Genomic DNA, 23395 nt, shown 5'->3' with positions numbered 1-23395 from the left:
CATTGAAATTTCTTCCATTGAAAACACTGACCATTAATACAGTAGTTAACCCATCATTGTGTGATTCTTTATAGGAATATCTATATCACTAGATTTAAAAAGTTATTCTTATATTTGAAACAAATTATCTGTCTTGTAGATTTAACTTTTCCTTCACTTTTTGACATAGTTTAACCTTTGGCCTCCAGAGAAGCGTCAGGGTTGCAGTATTTTTGGGGCTTGGGGGTCATATTCTGTGGTTATTATTTTTTATTTAGTGACCAGTGTGATTTTAAGCAAATTAAGGCAGCCATGTTTTCCTACTGTAAATTTGGACCTTGAGATGTATCTGCTCTTACTTACTTTCAAAAGAACATTTCTTTGTGGTGCCTACATGAAAACGTCTGCAGTTCATTATTAAATTCTGGATAGCACAAAAAAGTAGGCATTATTGGCATGTGAATCTCTGGAATTTCAATTATGTTATCCTTTAGGCAGTGAGGATTTGAAATTTTTGCTTCTTTTATTATGTTGAGATTTTCAGAGATTTAGGTTAGGCTTTTCATGTTCGCTTTATTTGGCAAACCATTTTCTTACTCTTTTGCCTTTCTCGCTTCAATTTGTCTTCTGAAGCTGTTCAATCCTGAAAAAGTAGTAGCACTTTTCAAAAGCTTCTAGCAGCCTGGCCAAGTTTGAGGTTTTATTTCGTTGTTTATTAGGTATTTTCAGGTTTCAAGGAAAAGAGATGTATTCCAGTTACCTCAATTTATGTGAGTTTATTTTAAGGATTCTTAAGAGTTTATTTGAAGGCATAGACCATCCCTACTGAACTGGAATATCTTTCAAAATACAATAGTCACTGTAGTGGGAAAACGTGAGGATTCAGCAGCACCTCTAATAGTCGTCAATTCCTTAGAAACAGGTGACACCCGATGCCCCTGGACCAGTGGCTTAGCTTGACCTCTCCCGTCTGCAGTGACTCGTCTTGTCTCACTACTGCTAACTCCTCTCCTCCACTCTGTCCCGCTTCCAGCTGCCTCTCCTCTCCTGCTCACTGCCCTGTGTTTACACATCTCAGTGTTCTGCCCACTCTGCTCTTCGTCTCTGCGTGCGCTATCTCACAATCCTGTTCTCAGAGAAACCGCATCTGATTCATTCACTCAGCCATTCTCCAAACCAAAGCGTCTCAGACAGTTGGGATCTCATGCCCGTTACCCAGCAGGCCACTGGCTAGCACAGTCCTGAAGAGGACTGCCTTAGTTGCCTGCTATGCCCTGGTCCAGGCGACCGTGTCCAGGTTAGATGCAGTGCAGAATTCAGGACATGGTGATTATGCGTTAAGAACAGCCTGGAATCCCTTTCCTTACAGAGGGCAGGGCTAATTAACCTGTCCAGTACCCATTTCAGAGATTTCTCTCAAAGAAGAGAAAGCCAAATAACAACCTGCTTTTGGAATAAGATAATATTATAAATTCCATTGCCATTCTCAAATTCATTTTTTATTTGGCCTCAGGTGTTCCTTCTATTTCATTGAAATGTACGTTGAAATAAGGAGAGGACAGCGCTTAATGCTACTCTATCTGTGATTTCTGACTTCCAGATTTTTCTCCTTTCTCTCACCATATTCTAGAATAGTAGGCTATTAAAGGTAATATTTATGTGTAGTCAGTGATTATGAATGGTTTCTAACCTCATACTACAGCCATTCGAAGTTTTCTGGGTTTTTTTTTTCTTTACCCATGTTCTAGAATGGTAGAAGACTGTGGTGTTTATGTGCAGTGATCGTGAATAAGTTTTCTCTTACTTTTTTCCTATCTCTTCAAAAGAACTTAAAATACCAAGCAAAAACTTGGGAACAAAGATAAATAATGGAATGACTAATGGATGGAAAAGGTCTGCCGTGCTGTCCGCAGTGGCATATTTGAGTTGGCACTGTTGAGAGTTTTATAATAATGCCCCGCTCTGCTGTATATTAAATGAAGAACAAATGAAAAGCATGTGTATTGAAAGTTATCATGTCTTTGCTTTAAATATCCAGTTTAAATCTCTCTTTTACATCAGGAGAGCAGAATTTATGCTGTAGCCAAATCAGGCATGCGAATGTCTGAGGCCTTCAATATGGAGAATGTTAATAAAAGTAAGTGATTTTGTATGCTACAATGTAGATGGATGTTGGGGACATAATGCTAAAGGAAATAAGCCAGTCACGAACTAATAAATACTGTATGATTCCACTTCTATGAGGTATCTAAAGTGCTCACATTCACCGAAACAGAAAATGGAATGGTGGTGACTAGGGCCTGGGCGGAGGGCGGGCGGGGGAGTTGTTGCTTAATGGGTATAGAGTTTCAGATTTGCAAGATAAAGGAGTTCTGGAGACCCGATTCACAACAGTGTGCCTATAATTAACACTAACTGACCTGCACACTTAGAAATGGTTTAGGTGGTAAATTTAATGTCATGTGTTTCTTATTACAATAAAACATGTTTAAAAAAATAAGTGATTTTGTATTCCCAGTTCACTAGCCAACAGCTTCCTAAATGTCTGAAGTCATTGGAATAGAATTATGTAAAACTTGCAGAAAATGATTTCTAAGGTTGCCGATTTACATTTTAAAGTTGAAATTCATTGTTACCCAATATAGGGGCACATCCATCCATGTTCAGTTCTTTTTGTTTTTACCTAAAACAGGAGAAAGCAAAGAAGCTGTGGAGTTTCAGCTGTTTAAGGCTGCAAAATTATCAGTCTCTCTGTCCTTTTTTCCAGAGTTTAAAACACATTCCTTCTTTCTTCCTTCAAAAAAATTTTGAAGAAGCAAATGCATTCCTATTATAAAAAGTAAAACCAAACAACAGCAAACTGTCTGGAATAAAAAGAGAAATTTTCCTGTGGTTCCTTCTCCTAGCTCCCTCCCTATCCAACACTAATTCAAATCTTCGAGGCAACCATTGATGTTCTATTTCAGCGATCTTCTGTTCTTACCGTTTGGGAAATTAGATTCTAAGTTTTCAGCATGAGTTCACCTGATAAAGTCTTCAGCATGCCAGTGTTTTAACACCATATCACTAATAGAGCTATGAAGAACTGGAGAATATCTTCATAAGGTAGTGCTCACTGAATCGGCAGGTGCTTGTGCTATTTCTGCCCAGCCTGAGCAGGAGAGATGCCTGCTGAAGAAATAAAAGCTTTGATCCTTACTCTCAAAGAGCTTACAGTCTGGTTGGGGAAGTAGCACATGGGAGGAAATAATGAGCCATGGAAGAGAGTGTATCATTCTTACAGCAGACGATAGAACAGTCATGCATGTTAATCCAGCTTCTCTTTAATTGGAAATTTTGCTAGCTCACGTCCATAAGAAATAGACCTAAGTGCTAGAGAGAAGGGTTTTGTTTTGTTTATTGGTTTGTTTGTTTTTTTTAAATCACTTTGTTTTCTGTTTCAGATTCTGTTGCTCTGTTGTCCTATACCACATCAGGACTCTATACCTCTCTGATATACAAGAATATGACAACCCCAGTGTATACAACTTTGAAGGGGGTAAGTCATTACTATTACTGCTAAGCATGTAGCTCTCTTCATGGTGGATCGGGAAAAGTGTTTCTTCAAGCTCCAGATTCCATTCTTGACATTTTACTCTGACTCTCCCTTTATAGGAAATTGTAGACATTCACACTAATATATCATAAAAAGAGAAGAAATGGAAAGATCTAGAGAAGATATTTCTGCTTCTCAGAGTATTAGAGGTTTGGGCCCATTTTTATTATACCCCATGTGATTTTCCACCCCCTCCATGGTGGTTAATTGTTTAAAGGAAATATCCCTATTAATGATGTAGGGAAGGCTCCTAATTTGGAAAGATTTTTCTGTCACTGCCAGGGTTCCCTTCCCTTGCTTGAAGTACTTAATTAAAGTAAGTATTGTCAAGTATTAACGGCCTTATGTTTTTCAGGAATCTTTAATATTTGACAAATGCCTTGCTAATGAGAATTTGGGATTTAACAGATGACTTTGAAAATGCCAAAGTAGGGCGCCTCAGTGGCTCAGTCGTTAAGCGTCTGCCTTCGGCTCAGGTCATGATCTCAGGATCCTGGGCTGGAGCCCCGCATCGGGCTCCCTGCTCTGCGGGAAGTCTGCTTCTCCCTCTCCCGCTCCCCCTGCTTATGTTCCTGCTCTCGCTATGTCTCTCTCTGTCAAATAAATAAATAAAATCTTTAAAAAAGAAAAGAAAAGAAAATGCCAAAGTGTGTTCTTGTATTCCTTTAAAAAAAAATTCTTATTTCAAGGGCGCCTGGGTGGCTCAGTTGGTTAAGCGACTGCCTTCGGCTCAGGTCATGATCCTGGAGTCCCGGGATCCAGTCCCGCATCGGGCTCCCTGCTCAGCGGGGAGTCTGCTTCTCCCTCTGACCCTCTTCCCTCTCGTGCTCTCTCTCACTCTCTCTCTCTCAAATAAATAAATAAAATCTTAAAAAAAATAAAAAAATCTTATTCCATGACTTTTGGTAAAACATTTCATATCTAAAAAGAGAGGTGACTTTAGAGATGGACACATATAAGCTGTTGTGCTTTTCTTTAGAAGGCAACACAAATAAGCAGCAGCCCATTCCTGGATGACTCCTCTGGGTCTGAGGAAGAAGATAGTTCCAGATCCAGCTCACGGACTTCGGAGTCAGACACGCGCAGTCGGAGTGGACCAGGCAGCCCTAGAGCCATGAAACGAGGTGAGGGAAGGTCTCAGGCATACGAGACAATTCCACGTAATTCAGGATATTTAATAGGAATTTTATCTCCATAACAGGACTTTTTAAAACAAAGTACCTGCTTTGAACGAAACGAAAACGAGAATTAGCCAGGACTAAGATGCTTATATTCTAGTCCTAATTCTCTTCTTAATTCTTTTGTGATACCACCCAAACCACACGATCTTTTTTGTTTTGTTTTGTTTAACCTTATCTTATCTATAAGAGAGAGATCACTTTATTACAGGAATAGAGTGAAATAATTGGCCAAAACAGAGTTTCTCTTTTATAGTTAGTTTGTGGCATTTTGGATAATTTATGGGATAGTCTTATTTCAGCTAAATTTGTTATGCTGCTAAGTGGTGGAAAATACACCTAAAAACTTGGTGGTTAATCTGATACTAAGATGGAAACCAACAAAAGCTTTACTTTGGGCATGTCTGTGAGTTTTAGTGGATTGTGAAGAAATTTTTGGCATAGGTAGAGGTGACAGAGAGACATAATCACACTAAATGGCACCTGTATTTTATGAAAGCCTGTCATGCAGTGTGCTCTGTTGGTTTTCAAACCATGTTCCATGGAACCCCTAGGTAATCCTCAACCCCTCAACTTCAACTGGAACTGTTCAACTTTCATAGACTTAGTATTTTGGGCTTCCACCAGCCTCTTTACTCCTACCTTGGCCCCCAACAGCCAGGATCGGGTTACGTTACACTTCTGCTCAAAACACTGCAAAGACTCATAATAGTTAGGAGGTGTTACATGACTCTTGTGTCTTTGATCTCATCTCCTTTCTGTTCCTTGCTCAGCTCTGGCTACACTGACCCTCTTGCTGTTCCTAGAACATGCCAGGCGTGCTTTGATTTCAGGACCTTCACACTAATTGTTTCCTCTACCTGGTATTCTTCCCCCTGCCATGTCTATCAGGCTAACTCTGGCACGTACTATAGTGCTTTGCTCAAACACTGCCTTCTCAGTGAGATCCACCCTGAGCACACCATTCAAATTGTAATTCCTTGCTCTTCTCCAACTACTAGCTCTTTTAATTCCCTCTGGTGTGCTCTATGTTATATTTTTTCCTAGCACTTACTGCCTATTTTTTGTCTGTCTCCACTGACTAGAATCTATGTTCTATGAAGGCAGAGATTTTTCTGTTTTGTTGTCTGCGCTATCCCTGGCACCCAGGGGAGTTCCCAGCACACTGGCCCTGGGGCTGGGCGCCTGAGATTTGCACTCCACCATTGCTCCTGCCTAGCTATTTGACTTTGGACAAATGTTTTAATTTAATCACTGGACGTTAGTCTCCTTAGAGAATGAAGGCATTAATCAAGATGATCTCTGAGTTCCCTTATAAATCTAAATTCTGTTATTCTGTGAAAAATAAAGGTATTAATATTGTCGTGACTTTTACTTGTGTTAGTCAAATAAACAAGAATAATGATATAGTGACATTGTCCTGACAAGTCCCTTAAATGTTAATAAACACTTTTAAAAATTGCCAGATACTGCAATGAATAATAATGTAAGTCCTTGATTTTATTATATTGAAAATCTCCAATTGTAGGAACCCTGCAAATGTGGCTTGCAACTTGTAAGTCATTTTCTAAAAAAAAGGCAAGTGAATTATCATGAAAATGTTCCCTTGAATTTTACTTTGTAGTTGCTGGCAAATGAAATAGTCTGTTTATATCTTTAAGTCTTATTGCTTCTCTTTTACAAAAAGATTTTAAAAATTTATAAACTGGTATATTCAATTTATATGAAAAATATTACTGAATTGTGAAGTTCTTTTTGATGTGTATTACTTTAAAAGTGATTACAAAAACTAAGTGGTTTAAAATGCGATTGTAGGGGCGCCTGGGTGGCTCAGTCAGTTAAACATCTGCCTTCGGCTCGGGTCATGATCCCAGGGTCCTGGGATTGAGCCCCGCATCAGGCTCCCTGCTTGGTGGGGAGCCTACTTCTCCCTCTCCCACTTCCCCTGCTTGTGCTCTCTCTCTCTCTGTCAAAATAAATTAATAAAATCTTTAAAAAAAATGTGATTGTATAAATTTTGATAAATTAAAATCCCACATTTGTTTGCCTATATATATATATATATATATATGTAAATACACGTTTTTAGTCCTTAATAAAAGATACATTAGTATCCTTGCATATATTTTGTGTATATATATTGTAAAATTTGCTGTGCTTGTAATCATACCAACATATTTATATTTCTGTGACTTCCTTGGAGGTTTGCATGATAATCCATACCCTTTAGTTCTGTTTTCTGCTTTAAAAGTTCTTTCTGGCAAAAAGTATGAGAACAAATCTAGTCTAGGAAGGCTTATGATTTTGGAATAGCTGTATTCCTTAGGAGAACTCACAGCTGGCATTTGGACCACCTGATTATTAAATATTGACTTAATTTATTTCTTTATTCGTCTAGGTGTGTCTCTGTCTTCAGTGACATCTGAAAGTGATTATGCCATCCCCCCAGATGCTTACTCCACAGACACAGAGTACTCACAGCCAGAACAGAAGCTCCCTAAAACTTGCTCATCATCCAGTGATAACGGGAAAAATGTAAACACTGAATCAGGTTTAAAAAAAAAAAAAAGAAACAAAATATTAATGAATCTTGTTAGTTTGAGCCTCCAAAAGGAAACTTAAATTTTTAAAATTTCTTTTTAATTAGGAACCACTGGAAAAATCTGGCTATTTATTAAAAATGAGTGGTAAAGTCAAGACTTGGAAGAGGAGGTGGTTTGTTCTTAAAGGTGGTGAATTACTTTACTATAAATCTCCGGTAAGTGGGAAGCACTTGCTGTTTACAGCTGAATTCCTCAAACTATAAATCAAACTTCTGATTGATTGTCTTCCCTGTAATGCAATTAATTATACAAAACATTTCTTACTATTACTGTTACAGGTAATCAATCACTTTACCTTTCGGTTTTCTTCCTTTCCTACAGAGTGACGTAATTAGAAAACCCCAGGGCCATATTGAACTTAGTGCATCCTGTGGTATTTTAAGAGGAGATAACAAACAAACAGTTCAGGTACTTTATATTAACTTTTTTTTTTTTTTTTTACTTTTTTGTATCATGCAAAACCTAATTCTTAATTATCCAAGCTAACAGAGAGGAGATTGGATGATTCACTGTTTCTTTATTCATTTTGTGTTAAGTGTGATGCCTCAAAAACGTGTGAAACCCCAGGCCTTCTCAGTTAAAAGTACAACATAAGCTAGGTTTGTGTTGAGTAACTGTCCACAGCACTTCCTTTGCTCTTTATCCCATACACTCATCTTTCCCTATACTTGATCTCCCAGCTATTCTCCAGCTCTCCAACTGTCTAGCTATTTTAGGGAAGGCTTATCTGAGAAGTGAATTCCCAATATTATTAGTTTGATGTACTACTAAATTCAGGAGAGCTTGCGTTTTGATATAGAACCAGAAAATGGCATTTCTTCTATGAACTTCAGCTGCTATAGCGTCTAAGTGGGAAAAATATTGGTGAGGAGAAGGCTGTCCTACTTCACACCAAGTCACACCCTAGACATAGCTGCTGGCCATTAACCCACACAATAAGGCCAGTCTTGCTAGAAGCCTACTAAATGTAAAACACTCTGGAGATAGTTTGGTAAATGTGATTTAAATTCAGACACTTTATTTCTGAAATGCCTTCAATAATTATTATTTTCATATCTTGCTCCTTTGGGGAGAGGAATAAGGCTCATTATCAGTGTTTTCTGGAGATAATACCTGAGAACTGCCCAAAAATGTAGAAGGGAGAATCAGGGAAAGTTTTGTCTTGAAGCATGGCCAATAAGAATCATCTATAAGTGGGGCCCCCGAGTGGCACAGTCAGTTAAGTGGCCAACTCTTGGTTTCAGCTCAGGTCATGATCTCAGGGTCCTGGGATTGAGCCCCACGTCGGGCTCCAAGCTCAGCGTGGAGTCGGCTTGAGATTCTCTTCTCCCTCTGCCCCTCCCCCTCCCTGTACTCTCTCTCCCTTTCTCTCTCTCCCTCTTTCTCTAAAATAAATAAATAAAATCTTAAAAGAATCATCTACAAGCTTCTGAAATATTTGGAAGTTTTGAAATGTGGTTAATTTAAGACTAAATTGTGGGTTCATAATAGCTGATCACAGGTTCTAAGAATTTCTCCTCTTCTAAGCAAGGTCTTCTTATTTTATTTATAATTGATTTCTTCATTTCTATAACAAATAGAAATCTGTTTTCTATTTCTATTTCTATTTCTCTTTATTTGCAAAAAATATATTATTTTATTACAATCTCCAATCATGCTGCTGCTCACTTCAACAGCCAGGAGCCTATAGCACATTTAAGAGAGAAAAGGTAATGAGTAACCGAGAGAAAAAATCATGACTCAAAAGTGTAATACTCTGCAAAATTTCAAAGTAAACTAAAGTGAAAAAATTATTTCAACACCAAGTTAATTATTGTAATTCTCACAAAGTGGTTAGACTACTCTAAATTATTTATGGAGTCATTTTTTAGCACCTAGGATTCAAGATGTGGCATGTTTGTTTCTACGTTAATTAATAATGTTTTTAGGATAGACAGGGAAAAGCTAATAATTCTAAATCGTCAGAGTTTCCTTTCCTATCTCTTTCTCATCCCATTCTAGTTGACCACTGAAAAACACACATACTATCTGACTGCAGATTCTCCCAATATATTGGAAGAATGGATTAAAGTGTTACAGAATGTTCTCCGAGTACAAGCTGCCAACCCGCTTTTCCTGCAGCCTGAGGGCAAACCAACGGTGAAGGGATTGCTCACCAAGGTAGGACCTTTATGTGCATAGAAGTGTCCTAGGCAACTGGGGTGTTAGCCCCACTGATCATAAGTGGGTGTCAGAAAATATGTGTATTGAGTATTTAAATTACCTTGGAGAGGAAGGGTATTTTACTTAGGATACCAAATGTCCTTACCATCAAAAATTCCCTAACCAGAATTTTTAAAAGATAGTTGAAAAGCTTAGGAAAGTTGTTTAAAACATGTGAAAAACAAGCTTTTCCTGATCAGTAAGGAAAGGATGAATATCAATGGGGGAAAAGAACGAAGGACACAATGGGAAAGAAGTAGAGTTGGTAGACATGAAATATACAAATGATATTTTTAAAAATCTGGTCAAGGGGTGCCTGGGTGGCTCAGTTGGTTCAGTGTCCAACTCCTGATTTCAGCTCAGGTCTTGATCTCAGGGTCCTGAGTTCAAGCCCCATGTTGGGCTCCACTGTGGGCATGGAGCGTACTTAAAAAAAAATAATCTGGTCAAAGGGAGGATACTTTTTAAAATTATGAAATACAGTATTGACACAAATTAAGAAATCTGCTAGTGAGCATATTACTTTAGAGGCAATTTGGAAAAAGAAAAGAAGAAGATGGCAATTTGGCAGTATCTTGACCACAGTGTTAGTTCAGTGAATGTTTTCGAATGAAGAAATGAATGAATATTAAATGTTTAAAAACATTTATACAGACCTTTTCATCCAGCAATCTCAGTCCAAGAAATTTGTACTTGGGAAATGATCTTAGTTTGCAAAAGATTTACGTGTAAGAATGTTCATCACAGCATGGTTTGTTTTTTTTTCCTATTTTTAAAAAATGAGGTATAATAACTAAAATGCAGATCATAGGGCACCTGGGTAGCTCAGTTAGTTAAGCATTTGACTTTTGATCTCAGCTCGTGTCTTGATCTCAGGGTCGTGAGTTCAAGCCCCACGTTGGGCTCCACACTGGGCATGGAGTTTACTTAAAAAAAATGGATAAAGAAAATGCATATCTTAAGTATAGAGTCTGATGAGTTTTGACAAATATTTACTATCACTCTATCACAATATAGAACATTTCAATTGCCCCAGAAAGATTACTTGCCTGGCACAGTTTATAATGAAGAAAAATTGGCATCAACTTAAATGTAAAGTAGGGGATAGTTTAAACAAGTATGTATAATCAGATAATGCTTTACTTGCAGCCATTTAAATATTGTAAAAGAATACTTAGTGCTCTAGAAATATGATGCATTGTTAGTTGATAGAATAGACAGCAGTATTATGTTATTAGCCCATTTTGTTATATATATATAGAGAAAAATGTCTGAAAATGAAATATACCAAGATATATTGTAACTCTGATTTTATTGTTGCTTAATTCTGTTTTCTCACTTTTTTAGAATGAGGAAGAATTGATTTATGCTAAGATAAATATTATTTTTCAATTTAAAAAACCCTATTGGTCACTTTAAGAAAAATGCAATAAAATATTTACACATAAAATATCACACACAAAAATAACCTCTAAATAATCACTCATCATTCATGTGCTTTGTTTATGTAAGAAGTTAAAAATTTAGATTTAGACAAGCTATGTCACCATGTAATTTATACTTGGCATTGATGTGGGAACATAGATGGGTGCTACTCAGTAATATTTACAGATTGACCAGCTACACCAAAAGTAAGAGAAAAAACTCACCAATACATTCAACAAAGAATTGTGCTGTGTTCTTTCCAAAATGTTACATTACCATGAAAATGTTTTTTCAGTTACCCGTGACTTAGAGACTCCCTGGTATTATGCAAATATATATTTTTCCAGTGAACACAGTGCTACTTTAAATCATATTCTTACTATAATTCATAATAACTAGCTGTCCTCTGATTTCAAGGACCATGTGTATCAAACCCTTAGACTTTAATATGATCCTGTGGCTAAGGGTTTGTTACTTCTCCCACAGTCTGTTTGTTTAGTTGTTTTTTCTTTATCCACATGGCATTGTCAGTTCCTGCACGATACATTTCTGCTATTCTCTGCCTCCCATTTCACAATTGCATTTTAAATGAAGATAAGTAGATGTGATTATCAGATGACTAAACCATTTGGGTTTGTAGACAGGATGCTTATTAGGTTTCCTTCCTACCATTTTTCATGTCCACCCCCATATTTTCACCCTCAGAGCCTTATAAGAGAAAAACTTCCCTCAGTTATTCTGAGTGACTTGTTCTGAGCCCACATTCAGGCTACAATTTAAGATACTGTAGAACAGCACTTGAATACTTCGGAAGGGAGGAGATTTTTTCAGGTTGTCACATTGTTATTAAGTACAGAAATATGTAGGTAGATGTTAAGAACTTGACTAATTTGATTCTGGATAGTCACTCTCACGACTTTTATTTTAATGCTTAGGAAGAACATTTTCTGTCTAAAAAGTCATTTATTTAAAAAACAAAAATTTGGGCGCCTGGGTGGCTCAGTTGGTTAGGCGAGTGCCTTCGGCTCAGGTCATGATCCTGGAGTCCCGGGATTGAGTACCGCATCGGGCTCCCTGCTCAGCAGGGAGTCTGCTTCTCCCTCTGACCTTCCTCCCTTTCATGCTCTCTCTCTACTATTCTCTCTCTCTCTCAATAAATCAATAAAAATCTTTAAAAAAATAAAAAACAAAAATTTATTGAGCAGTTACCACGAGCCGGGCAATGGGCTGTGAGGGACATCAAGATAAACAGGCCACTGCCCCATCCCTCAGAGAACCTCATCATATATTGGGAAAGAAAGGGAAATAGCATATTATAATGATATGTACCAAGTGCAATTATGAGATGCATGGTACGGTCACAGAGAAATCTAATTTAGGCTGTGGGATCAGGAACAACTTCTGGGAGAAGATTCATTTGTGCTGAGTCTTCAGGGAGGAGAAGGAATAGTTACACCAAATGGAAATGGGCAAGGAAGGTTTCCCAGGCTAGGAGACAGGGAGGACAAAGACAGAGTATCTCAAAGCAGTGCCATCTCCACTGAAAACAAGTCCTTTGGAGAAAAAGCTGGGAGGGTCCTGATCATGGAGGGCTTTTTTGTCTTGTGAAGGACTTTATGCTTCACCCTGAAGGTGGTGTGGAACCCTTCAGGTTGGTAAACTGGGGCAGGGGCATATTCATGTTGTTATCATGTTATCTCGCCACTCTGTGGCGAGGAAGGTGGATTTGTCGGAGACAAGCTGGAGGTTCTAAGACCAGTTAGCAGAAGTGGTTCTTGTGAAGAGGATGAGACTCTGGTCATAGGGAAAGAGAGGAGAGGGTGAATTTAAATAAGGGTAGGATGTAAAATCTTTGATTCGATTTTTTGAATTCAGGGTCAGGAAGTGAGAAAGAGAAGAGTGGCTGGGTGAAAGATAAGAGAGCTCAGGGTGGGGCCCCTGGGTGGCTCAGTCACTTAGATTAAGTGTCCGGCTCTTGATTTCAGCTCAGGGCCTGATCTCACGGTCATGCTTGAGCCCTCTGTTGGACTCCGCACTGGGTGTGGAGCCTGTTTAAAAATAAAAAATAAAATAAAATAAATGAAAAGAGAGCTCAGAGAGGAGGAGCAGTTTTAGGTGGATTCAAAGGCTATTTTGGACCATGCCAATTTTTAGAACTTTGAGGATACCTAAGTTAAGAATTTAGAAGTCCAGCAGGCAGTGGCAACACCAGGCTACATCGGAGGAGGGGGCTGGGCTGGAGAGAAGGAGTCGGGGAATCCTCAGCATGTATTTGGTGGTTGAATTCGTGACAGTGAGAGAAGTCACCCAGGGACATGTGTGTTGTGGCAGAGCAGGGGACTGCTGCTGGAACACCGGATTTTACAAAAGCTGAGAGCACATAAAGGAGATGTGTGAAGAGACCCTGGAAAGCAAGTCATGGGGGCCGGGGAGTGGAGTGTGTGACAGGAGGGAGTGGTCTGCAGTATCAGATGCTGTGGAGTGCTCACCAAGGAAGGTACATTGCAGTATGTTGAAAGGTAAAGGGGAGATGAGTAAGTACAGTATTTGAGTTTGGAGGACTGATCGCACAGTCCAGCACATTAGAAGGAACGAACCTGAAGGGAACATCGTGTCGAGAGAAGCATTTTTAGGATAGCAAATGCATACCTTGAGTTTGCAAACTGAGGGGAAGAAGCCAGGAGAGAGATGAAGAACAAAGCTCAGAAGTGGGTGGGTGGTGGGGCGCCTGGGTGGCTCAGTTGGTTAGGCGACTGCCTTCGGCTCAGGTCATGATCCTGGGGTCCTGGGATCGGGCCCTGCATCGGGCTCCCTGCTCGGCCAGAGGCCTGCTTCTCCCTCTCCCACTCCCCCTACTTGTGTTCCCCCTCATGCTGTCTCTCTGTCAATTAAATAAATAAATAAAATCTCAAAAAAAAAAAAAGAAGTGGGTGGGTGGGCATGGTAGGTGGGCATGGGGGAACAGCATGGTGGAACAGCATGGTGGGCGGGCATGGGGGAAGGGCCAGGCTGGCAGAAAGGCGAAGAAGGATAAATATCTAAGTTTGTGGGGCATTGAGTAAGATCCCATCTGATATCCTCAGTTTTCTTGACGAAGATTACTCCACAAGACAAAGTTATTTAGTGAGAACGAGGGAAAGGACTGAGAATAATCAGGGACATATGGAAATACTCAAGGGTAGATAGAAAAATGTTAAGTGTTATCAGGGCCCACCTGACTTTAGTGATTTGAGTTCATATTGGTTATTTTTCTCTCACATCTTCATATGCCCAGAAATAAGAGCAGAGAACTTACATTGTAGTGATGTGGGAATAGTCATTTTTTTCTAACATTTTATTATGCAAATTTTCAAATATGCAGAGAAGTTGGAAGACCGTTGTACAGTGAACACCCATATTCCCACCACCTAGATTCTACAATTAACATTTTACTTGCTTTACACATATCTATCAAGATGACGATTTAAAGTAAATGTTTTCTTATGGGCATTTTCAAACATGTGAAAGTAGAAGAAATAATACAATGAACCCTTGGGCACCTGGGTGGCTCAGTCGGTTAAGCGTCCACCTTCGGCTCAGGTCGTGGTCCCAGGGTCCTGGGACTGAGCCCCGCATGGGGCTCCCTGCTCAGTGGAGAGTCTGCTTCTCCCTCTGCCCTTCTCCCCTGCTCGTGCTCTCTCCCTCTCTCAAATAACTAAATGAAATCTTAAAAAAAAAGAAAAAGAATGAATCCTCATATATTTATCACCCAATTTTAAGTTATTAACTATGGCTAATGTTATGTCTGAAACCCCTCATTACCTTCCCTCCCTCTTCCCACACTCTCCACTGGATGACTTAAAAGCAAATGGAGACGAAATTTTCTTGAGTGGTTATGTTAGAAGCAGAGGACATAACACAGTCCCAGGCCTTGGAGCAAGAGTTATTTTGTGACCAAACTCAGGACCCGAAGCTGGCAGAGAAGGAAGAGAGGCCGGGAGAGAGCTGATAAACTGGAATAAAATGGAAGAACCAGGGGACTTAAAGTTTGGAATGAGGTCAAAGAACAGGAGTGGTGCCAGTAAGGAGTGAAGGAGTGGGGGAAGGTTGAGATCAGAGAATAGAATGTCAGTTTCAGAAGTAGAGCAGTTTCCAGTGAAGAAAAAAAAATTGAGGGTGTGGTGGAGGGGATCCATGTTTGCCATGGATGGCAAACATGGAAGGACACCAAAGGTCATCGGAAAGGAAAAGAGCAAGAAACTGAGTCCAGGATGTAGAGAGTGAGTGAAGCAGAGGCTAGGGCAAGAGCATGGGCACAAGTCTTGGCTCTGCCACTTGCCCGTGCGTGACCTTGAATAGGCGACCTGCAGGCTCTGTGCCTTACTGTCCTCATCTGTAAAGTGGGGGGTTAATCATAGTGCCAACCTCACGGGGTGTTGGGAGGATGAAATGAATTATTTAAGCATATAAAGTGCTTTAGAACAGTGCCTGGCACATCATGAACACTCCCCACATGCTAGCTATTATTCTCACAAGATTTTCACCTAGATATGGAAGTCAGCAAGGCTGGGCGACAGGATTTGTGGTGGGGAACGCTACAGGCATGAGAATTTAGGAGAGGAGAGACGACCACGGGAGCTTGTATTTTGTGTGATGACAGAGGCTAATCATTAGGGTATGATACACCGTGTCTTCAAAGTTCAGGCAGAAAAGGGCACCTGGGTGGCTCAGTTGGTTAAGCGACTGCCTTCGGCTCAGGTCATGATCCTGGAGTCCCGGGATCAAGTCCCGCATCGGGCTCCCTGCTCAGCAGGGAGTCTGCTTCTCCCTCTGACCCTCTTCCCTCTCGTGCTCTCTATCTCTCATTCTCTCTCTCTCTCAAATAAATAAATAAAATCTTTAAAAAAAAAAAAACAAAGTTCAGGCAGAACCTTTGTTATGGATTCAAGGTAAAAAAAAATGATTATTTCAATTATTTCATTTGCCAAAGCCCTGGGATTTGAGGTTGTCTTTTAAACTTTTATGAGGATTCTTCTAGCATAATTTGCTTTATTATGGATTTTTCAGAATAAGTCAGAGTTTTAAGAAATCCTAATATAATTAGAGGTACACATAAAAACAGATTGTGCTTTTAAGACAACTTTTACAGTGAATTGGCAAAGGTCTTTGTTAACTTGTAGTTCTTCAAAGGTACACATTGTTCTATTTTAAAGATAAATCATTTCAAAAGTATGCTCTCTGCAGCCAGATGCATTATACTCCAGTTTTGATGAGAGGCCCTTCTGGATTTTGTTTAAAAGAAGAAGAAAAGAAACAAACAAACAAACAAAAACAAACAAACAAACCTGGGTGACACAAACTATTTAAAACTTCCAGGATATTTGTCTGTAAATATGTTTCTAAATTTAATTAAACTAAAACATGTCTTGCCAAATGTTTTTTTGTTTTTGTTCAAGCAGGATTCTAAATCCATCACACTGTTAGATCGTGGTGTTTGCTTAAACCACAGCTTTGAAAGCCCAAAGGCTGGCTGCGTGTGTGGGTTTAAATGACACGTGTTTTATTTCTCCTTATTCATAGTGAGGAAGGAAGCATTTATTGAGTAACTACTATTTTCCTTTATTTGCATGTTCTCCCTTGGTCATCACATCGGCCCAATAAGTTATACAATAATCCCACGTTATGGACAAAAAGGCTGAGAGGTTAAGTCAGTCACCTGGGGACCTCCATCTAGCATGAGGCAGAACTGGAATTTAAGCATTGGTCCCCTTGACCTCAAAAACCAGGCCTTTTTCTACTGTAGTGACTTGCCTCCAGTAAAATCTACTGTGGCAGTTACTTTTCTTCTTCTCAGTGTATTACTATCAGAACAGGCCATTTCAATGTAAGTCATCCCAAGGGCCCTGCAAAACATGCGTGCCTCCCACCCTCACCCCTCATGTCCCTTCCCCAATGACCTCTCCTCTCCCCTCACTGCTCGGTCTCAGACACACCATCTCCGGGCCTTAACTCTTACCCCCTTTGTCCGGAGTGTTCTTCCCTCAGATGACTGCATGGCTCATCCACCTCCTTCAGGGCCTGACTCAATGTCAGGGAGGCCTTCCTGAGCCCCTTCTTCTAAACTGTAAAACACACCCCCGCCCCTATCCCCAAGCACTTCCTTGTCTTCTGCATTAGTTTTCTCCTTACTTCTTATCACCATGGGCAAGCCTGACAGCCGCATGTCAGGCTTTAGTTTTACTGGCCAGTGTCTTGGTTTCTAGGAGGTGGACCTCTCCAGGTTGAAGCCCACTCTGTTGCGGGAGAGAATCTAGCCTCAAGGCTTGACAGGGCTGCCAGGGAAGTAGGATTATAGGGCAAGTGCCACCAGGCACGCCACATTCTTGGTCTGGAGCGCTAGGGCTTATTGTAAATCTTACCCACTGGCGAGAATGGAGTTCTTGGTTTTTTTCTAGGCTTGACAGTGTGGCCGGGACTGTCTGGCAAAGATCTTCGATGCCTGTACCTGGGCAGGACTGGGGCAGGGAGGAACTCCCAGCAAGGATCCTCATAAAGCCACCAGATGATTAAAAACCTACAATATTCAGTAAAAGTTTTGATTAAATGTCTTCCACATGAAGCAGATATAAATGTAAACTTTTTGTGTTCTTAATGACAGTATATAGCATACTGCTGGTTTTGTTGTCTTCCTCTCAAGGTTGTGAGCTCCCTGTGGAAGGAGCCTGTGTCTTATTCATATCCCTATTCCCAGACCCTAGAGCAATCTCTGACTATTCAATTTCAGGAGCTAGATTCAAATTCTGTCCCACTCACTTAACATAGTTCTGATGTATAGGCAGAATTCAGTATGTAATTATAGAATTTAATATTATTTTATTATTTTGTATGAATCCTTCTGGAGGAGGCATCAAATGTTTTGAATGAGTGAATCTTTAACATTTGGGAGAGCACTAGAATTTTTTAGATTTTAATCTTCTCATTTCTAACATTATTAGGGGGTTAACCCAGAGAGCCACAAGGTTATTGAAAATCTGTGAAACACGGAAACTATGAAATACACTTACTTGTAAAATAGGCATCTTGTTTTATCCGTCTTTGAATTCTCAACCCTAGGAATAGTATACAGCAAACATTTTTTAAGTGTTAAATGGTGAACATCAAAGTCAGACATGCCCTGCTACTGCTGTAACAGGTCAATCCTAAACTGCATTTGGACAATCTAGTTGGAATATCACTTGTACCTTGAAGAAACTGGATACATACAGAGTTTCAGGTAGAGTGTATATGCTATACTTCAGGGTGTCCGAGTTCTGAGCTACATTTGTAATTCTTTGAAATATGATTTCAGGTAAAGCATGGCTACTCCAAGAGAGTCTGGTGTACTCTTATAGGAAAAACATTATATTATTTTCGTAGTCAAGAAGATAAGGTATGTATATATTTTTAATAAACTAATTGAGAAATTTTTGTTGGTTGTGGCTTAAAGTGTTCTCTTTCACAGTTCCATGCTAGCTAAAACTTTAGAATTTTTGATAAGGTTGAAATCTTGCATAAAATTTATTACTGAGGTAATCACATACCTACAGGGTTCTTGATTCTTAATTAGAAGTCTTAGCAACTTTTAAGGAATGCATCTTGGTCTTAAAAGAGAAAAGCCTTCCCCACTCCCAACTGCAATTTCTCATTTTTCCGAGGTTCTGACAGACTAGGTAAGGTTGAAGGAAGGGGACAGCAAGATAGGAAAGAAAAATCTGGGGAGGGACAAGAATCCAGTCCTGTCCCAGGCCATCAAATCCTTTATCCATCCAGATGGATGAGTAGAGATCCATTATAATCACTGGAAAACTATTGAGAATGCAGGTGAGTCTGTGTAGACCTACTTCATCGCATACGATAGCTGTTTCAGAAACAATTTGTTTTTAATCTGGAGCGGTGTCTTTTTTAATTCAGTCAAAACATGTAAAAACACTAGGTCTATTTACTATTTTTTTGGAATAGTGAATTGATGAATCCTTTGGTAAAATGAATATCATCTTTAAATGTTGGGGTGGATGGACTCTTGATTTTCATGATTGGATATGCCTAAACATAATTAAGATAGTATTGTCATATATTATCACAGTAGAATTAGTTTTCTTTATCCCATTTTTAGAAGCTTGCTATCTATTATTATAAATATAATACTATAAATATATAATAAACATATTCATAAATAAAATTTTATTTATTTAATAAGTAAAAAATATTATTCTTTCTTTATTTATTTGGCTTTTGTTTTCTTGCCTTTCTTTTTCTGAAAGCATGTAGGTAAGTAATTTTGTGGGTTTTTTCCTTCAGAAGTAAATTTTCTTCTTTCAGTGCCCAGAAGAGTGCTTTGCTCATAGTGACTACTGAGAAAATGGTTATTAATTTAATGGAGAAAAGTCATGTTTCCCATGCAAGACAATACATTTAGTTAAAATAATTAATTCTGTACTATTAATCAGCTATTAGGCAGATAATAATTCAACTTAGATAAGATATCCAGGTAAGACTTCACTGAGAAGGTGACATTTTTATTAGGTTCTGAAGGAAGTAAAAGAGCAGCTATGTGGATATTTCAGGCAATAGCATGCCAGGCAGAGGGAACAGCAAGTGCAAAGGCTCTGAGGCAGGAGTGTGCCTGGTGTGTTTGAGGAATAGTGAGAACGTTAGTACTGATGCCAAGGTTGGGAATAAACGAGAAATAAAGTTGCCAATAACTGAGGGATAGAGAAGACTGGGCAGAGCGGGTTGTTTGAGAGGCTATTAGACAGCTAAACAGAGATAGTGAGTCTGGAGGTACAAACATGAGAGTAGCTAATTATGTCAGTATTAAAGCTATGAGCTTGGATGAGATCACCCAGAGACTGAGTGTAATGGGAAAAAAAAAATCCAAGCATTGAGCCCTGGGCCTGAGCATGAAAATGGATGATGGTAAATATCCTTCAGGTTAGAACAAACATTTTCAGAATGCAAATGCAAACCTGATAAAATATTTTAGAAGCTGTTAATTCAAAGCAGACCATGGAATAAATGTACTTAATTAAAGCAAAAGTTTTAAAACAAATATGCTAACTGTTCAACACAACAGATTGGATTGCTTTTGTCAATAAAAGTAGGTAAAATTCAATGTAAGTCAGTTTTAGGAAGTTTTTCTTACTCCCAACATAAGATGGAAGAAATCATAGCATTGTTCTGTGATATATGTGTTAATGAATACCCTCAAAACACTTCTCACTGGGGTTTAGGGTGATAGTTAATCACACTTCTTTGTATCAGCTGCCTAACCTTGTCACTTTTTATATGAATAGTATTGAGACTTTGTCTACACTGTCCTTTTGATCCAGTACCTTAATCAAATAAATTCTGGGGGTGGGGGGAGGGAGGAGGAAGTCAAATGAATATTTTGACTGAATTATGTAATTGCTTGGCTAGGTAATGGATCATTTTAGTGTAATGAATAATCTGAACCACTGCACAGAAGTAGCTTCTTGTCTAGTATTCAAACTGTCCTTTTATATTACAGTTGGGCATTTCAGTTGTGGCTACTACTTTTGTAACAATGTAGATAACCCAACTGACTTTAGGCATTCATTTAAAAAAAGATATGCTTTATAAAGGTAAGAATGAAAGGGACTGTGAAAAATTTTAGTAGGAAAAGACCTAGAAAGTGCCTTCCTCACAATCACTAACATTTACTTTAGTTTCCTTTAGGTCAGATCAAACTCAGGGAGGCTAAAGTTGAAGAGGTTGATAGATCCTGTGATTCAGATGAAGATTATGAAGCCAGTGGGAGAAGTCTGTTATCCACACATTACACCATCGTGATCCACCCGAAAGACCAAGGTCCGACTTACCTCCTGATTGGATCTAAGCATGAAAAGGTACCTAGGGACTTACTGGTTGATTTTGAATGGTGTACACTGAGGTCATTAAGTACTGGTAATAATTATCAAATCAATTTTATGGACACGAAGAAAAGAACTTTGTTAAAGACCTTCAACTCTATTTTCAGAGATTCTTCATGTCCCTGGAAGCTAGCCTTGTTCACATGTGTCCTTTTTCTTTCTTTCTTTTTTTTTTTAAAGATTTTATTCATTTGTTTTAGAGAGAATGAGAAGGAGCACAAGAGGGAGGAGGGTCAGAGGGTGAAGCAGACTCCCCGCCGAGCAGGGAGCCCGATGCGGGACTCGATCCCGGGACTCCAGGATCATGACCGGAGCCGAAGGCAGTCGCCCAACCAACTGAGCCACTCAGGCGCCCACGTGTGTCATTTTTCTATCCTCTCGTTAAAAGTGACCTCAAGGCTGAAATGAGCACATGAAGGCAGAAGACAAAGGGACCTTATGTTCAAAATGTGGATCTCTTAGACTGAGTATTTTTGGGTGACTCTAAGGCCTCCCTCTTATATTTTTGACTCATTTTCAACAAAATTTTGGTTTAGATACAGTTGAAAATGAATCATTATATGTATTATATGTATGTGTAATAAGTAAACAATATTAAAGTTAATATAATATAAAATAAATATATAAAAACTAATTTGTGATAAAAGAGGCATCACAGATCAAGGGGGAGGTAATGGATTATTCAATACATAGTATGGTATGCTCTTTATATATTGAGGAAATTGGCTATTTAGGAACATTAAAACATTAGTTTTTCATCTCACACATATAGCAAAATAGTTCTAAACGAATGTAAAGAGTTAAATGAAATTATTTTTTCAAAGAGCCTTTATCTGATCTCTGAATAGAAGGCACTTTCTAAAAAGAAAAAGCAATGTAAGAAATCACAGTAGAAACGGGTGATAGGGCGCCTGGGTGGTTCAGTCGTTAAGTGTCTGCCTTCAGCTCAGGTCATGATCCCAGGGTCCTGGGATCGAACCCCGCGTCGGGCTCCCTGCTCAGCGGGAAGCCTGCTTCTCCCTCTCCCACTCCCCCCCTGCTTGTGTACCCTCTCTCACTATCTCTCTCTGTCAAATAAATACATAAAATCTTTAAAAAAAAAAAAAAGACATGGGTTATATATTTGACTACAAAAAATTGAGGGGTGCCTGGGTGGCTCAGTTGGTTAAACATCTGCCTTTGGCTCAGGTCAGGATCCCGGGGTCCTGGGATCAAACCCTACATTGGGCTCCCTGCTCAGCAGAGAGCCTGCTTCTCCCTCTCTCTCTGACCCTCCACCCTGCTCGTGCTCTCTCTCTCTCAAATGAAAAAAAATTTTTTTAAAAATTGAAATACTTGTCTGTATCAAATAAAATCTCAAACAGAACCAAAAGGATAATACAAAAAATAAAATATTTCATGGATGGCTACTATATCTCTAACATATAAACAACTTTTATAAATTATTCCTTCTTTTTAAGGCATAGTATTGCATTGTATGTATATACCACATCTACTTTAGCCATTCATCTGTCAGTGGACATTTAGGCTGCTTCCATGTGTTGGCTATTGTGAATAATGCTGCAAATAAACATGTGAGTGCAGATATCTCTTTGTGATCCTGGTTTCAATTTGTTTGGATATGTACCCAGAAGTACAATTGCTGGATCATAGGGTAGTTCTATTTTTAGTTTTTTTGAGGAGCCTCCATGTTTTCCATAGCCGCAGCACCAGTTTGCATTCCAACTAGCAGTGAATAAGTGTTCCCTTTTCTCCACATCCTTGCCAGCATTTGTTATTACTTATTTTTTTTATAAAAGCCATTCTTTTTTTTTTTTAAGATTTTATTTATTTATTTGAGAGAGAGAGCATGAGCATGAGCCAGGAGAGGACAGAGGGAGAAGCAGACTCCTCCCCTCTGAGCAGGGAGCCCGATTTGGGGCGGGGGGGCACTGGGATCATGACCTGAGCCAAAGGCAGATGCTTAACCAACTGAGCCAGGTACCCCTGATAAAAGCCATTCTAGTGAGTGTGAGGTGATATCTTATTATGGTTTTGATTGGTATTTCCTTGATGATTAGTGATGTTGAACACCTTTTCATGTGTCTGTTGGCCATTTGTATGTCTTCTTTAGAGAAATGTCTATTCAGTTCCTTTGCCCATTTCTTTTTCCTTTGCTCATTTTTTAATTGGGTTATTTGTTTTTTTACTGTTGAGTTGTAGGAGTTCCTTATGTATTTTGGATATGAACCCTTTATTAGATAAATGGTTTGCAGTATTTTCTCCCATTTCATAGGTTGCCTTTTCATTTTGTTGTTTCCTTTGCTGTGCAGAAGCTTTTTTGTTTAGTATAATCACACTTGTCTATTTTTACTTTTGTTGCCTGTGCTTTTGGTATCATATCTAAGCAATCATCACCAAGGTCACTGCCCAGAAGCTTTGTCCCTATGTTTTCTTCTAGGACTTTTGTGGTTTCAGGTCTTATGTTTAAGTCTTTATTCCATTTTTGAGTTGATTTTTATGTGT

The 23395-nt window shown here is 39.0% G+C and overlaps 1 protein-coding gene across 1 annotated transcript in view; it reads left to right on the top strand.

Moving 5' to 3' along the window:
* Positions 1-23395, top strand: part of PLEKHH2 (pleckstrin homology, MyTH4 and FERM domain containing H2) — a 95730-nt gene that overhangs the window by 38402 nt on the left and 33933 nt on the right. Inside the window, exons 8-16 of the mRNA XM_028104047.2 lie at positions 2041-2116; positions 3423-3517; positions 4554-4698; positions 7151-7287; positions 7400-7510; positions 7677-7763; positions 9357-9515; positions 18310-18390; positions 20687-20866. Of these exons, the coding sequence (XP_027959848.2) occupies positions 2041-2116; positions 3423-3517; positions 4554-4698; positions 7151-7287; positions 7400-7510; positions 7677-7763; positions 9357-9515; positions 18310-18390; positions 20687-20866 (1071 nt within the window). The remainder of the gene's footprint in view (positions 1-2040; positions 2117-3422; positions 3518-4553; positions 4699-7150; positions 7288-7399; positions 7511-7676; positions 7764-9356; positions 9516-18309; positions 18391-20686; positions 20867-23395) is intronic.

This window comes from Eumetopias jubatus, unplaced genomic scaffold (genome assembly GCF_037043125.1).
Source record: "Eumetopias jubatus isolate StellerSeaLion01/CBP00866 unplaced genomic scaffold, mEumJub1_p1.0 scaffold_9, whole genome shotgun sequence".
NCBI lineage: Eukaryota > Metazoa > Chordata > Mammalia > Carnivora > Otariidae > Eumetopias > Eumetopias jubatus.
The sequence above is the reverse complement of the archived record's forward strand: the minus strand, read 5'-3'. Positions and strand labels throughout refer to the sequence as shown.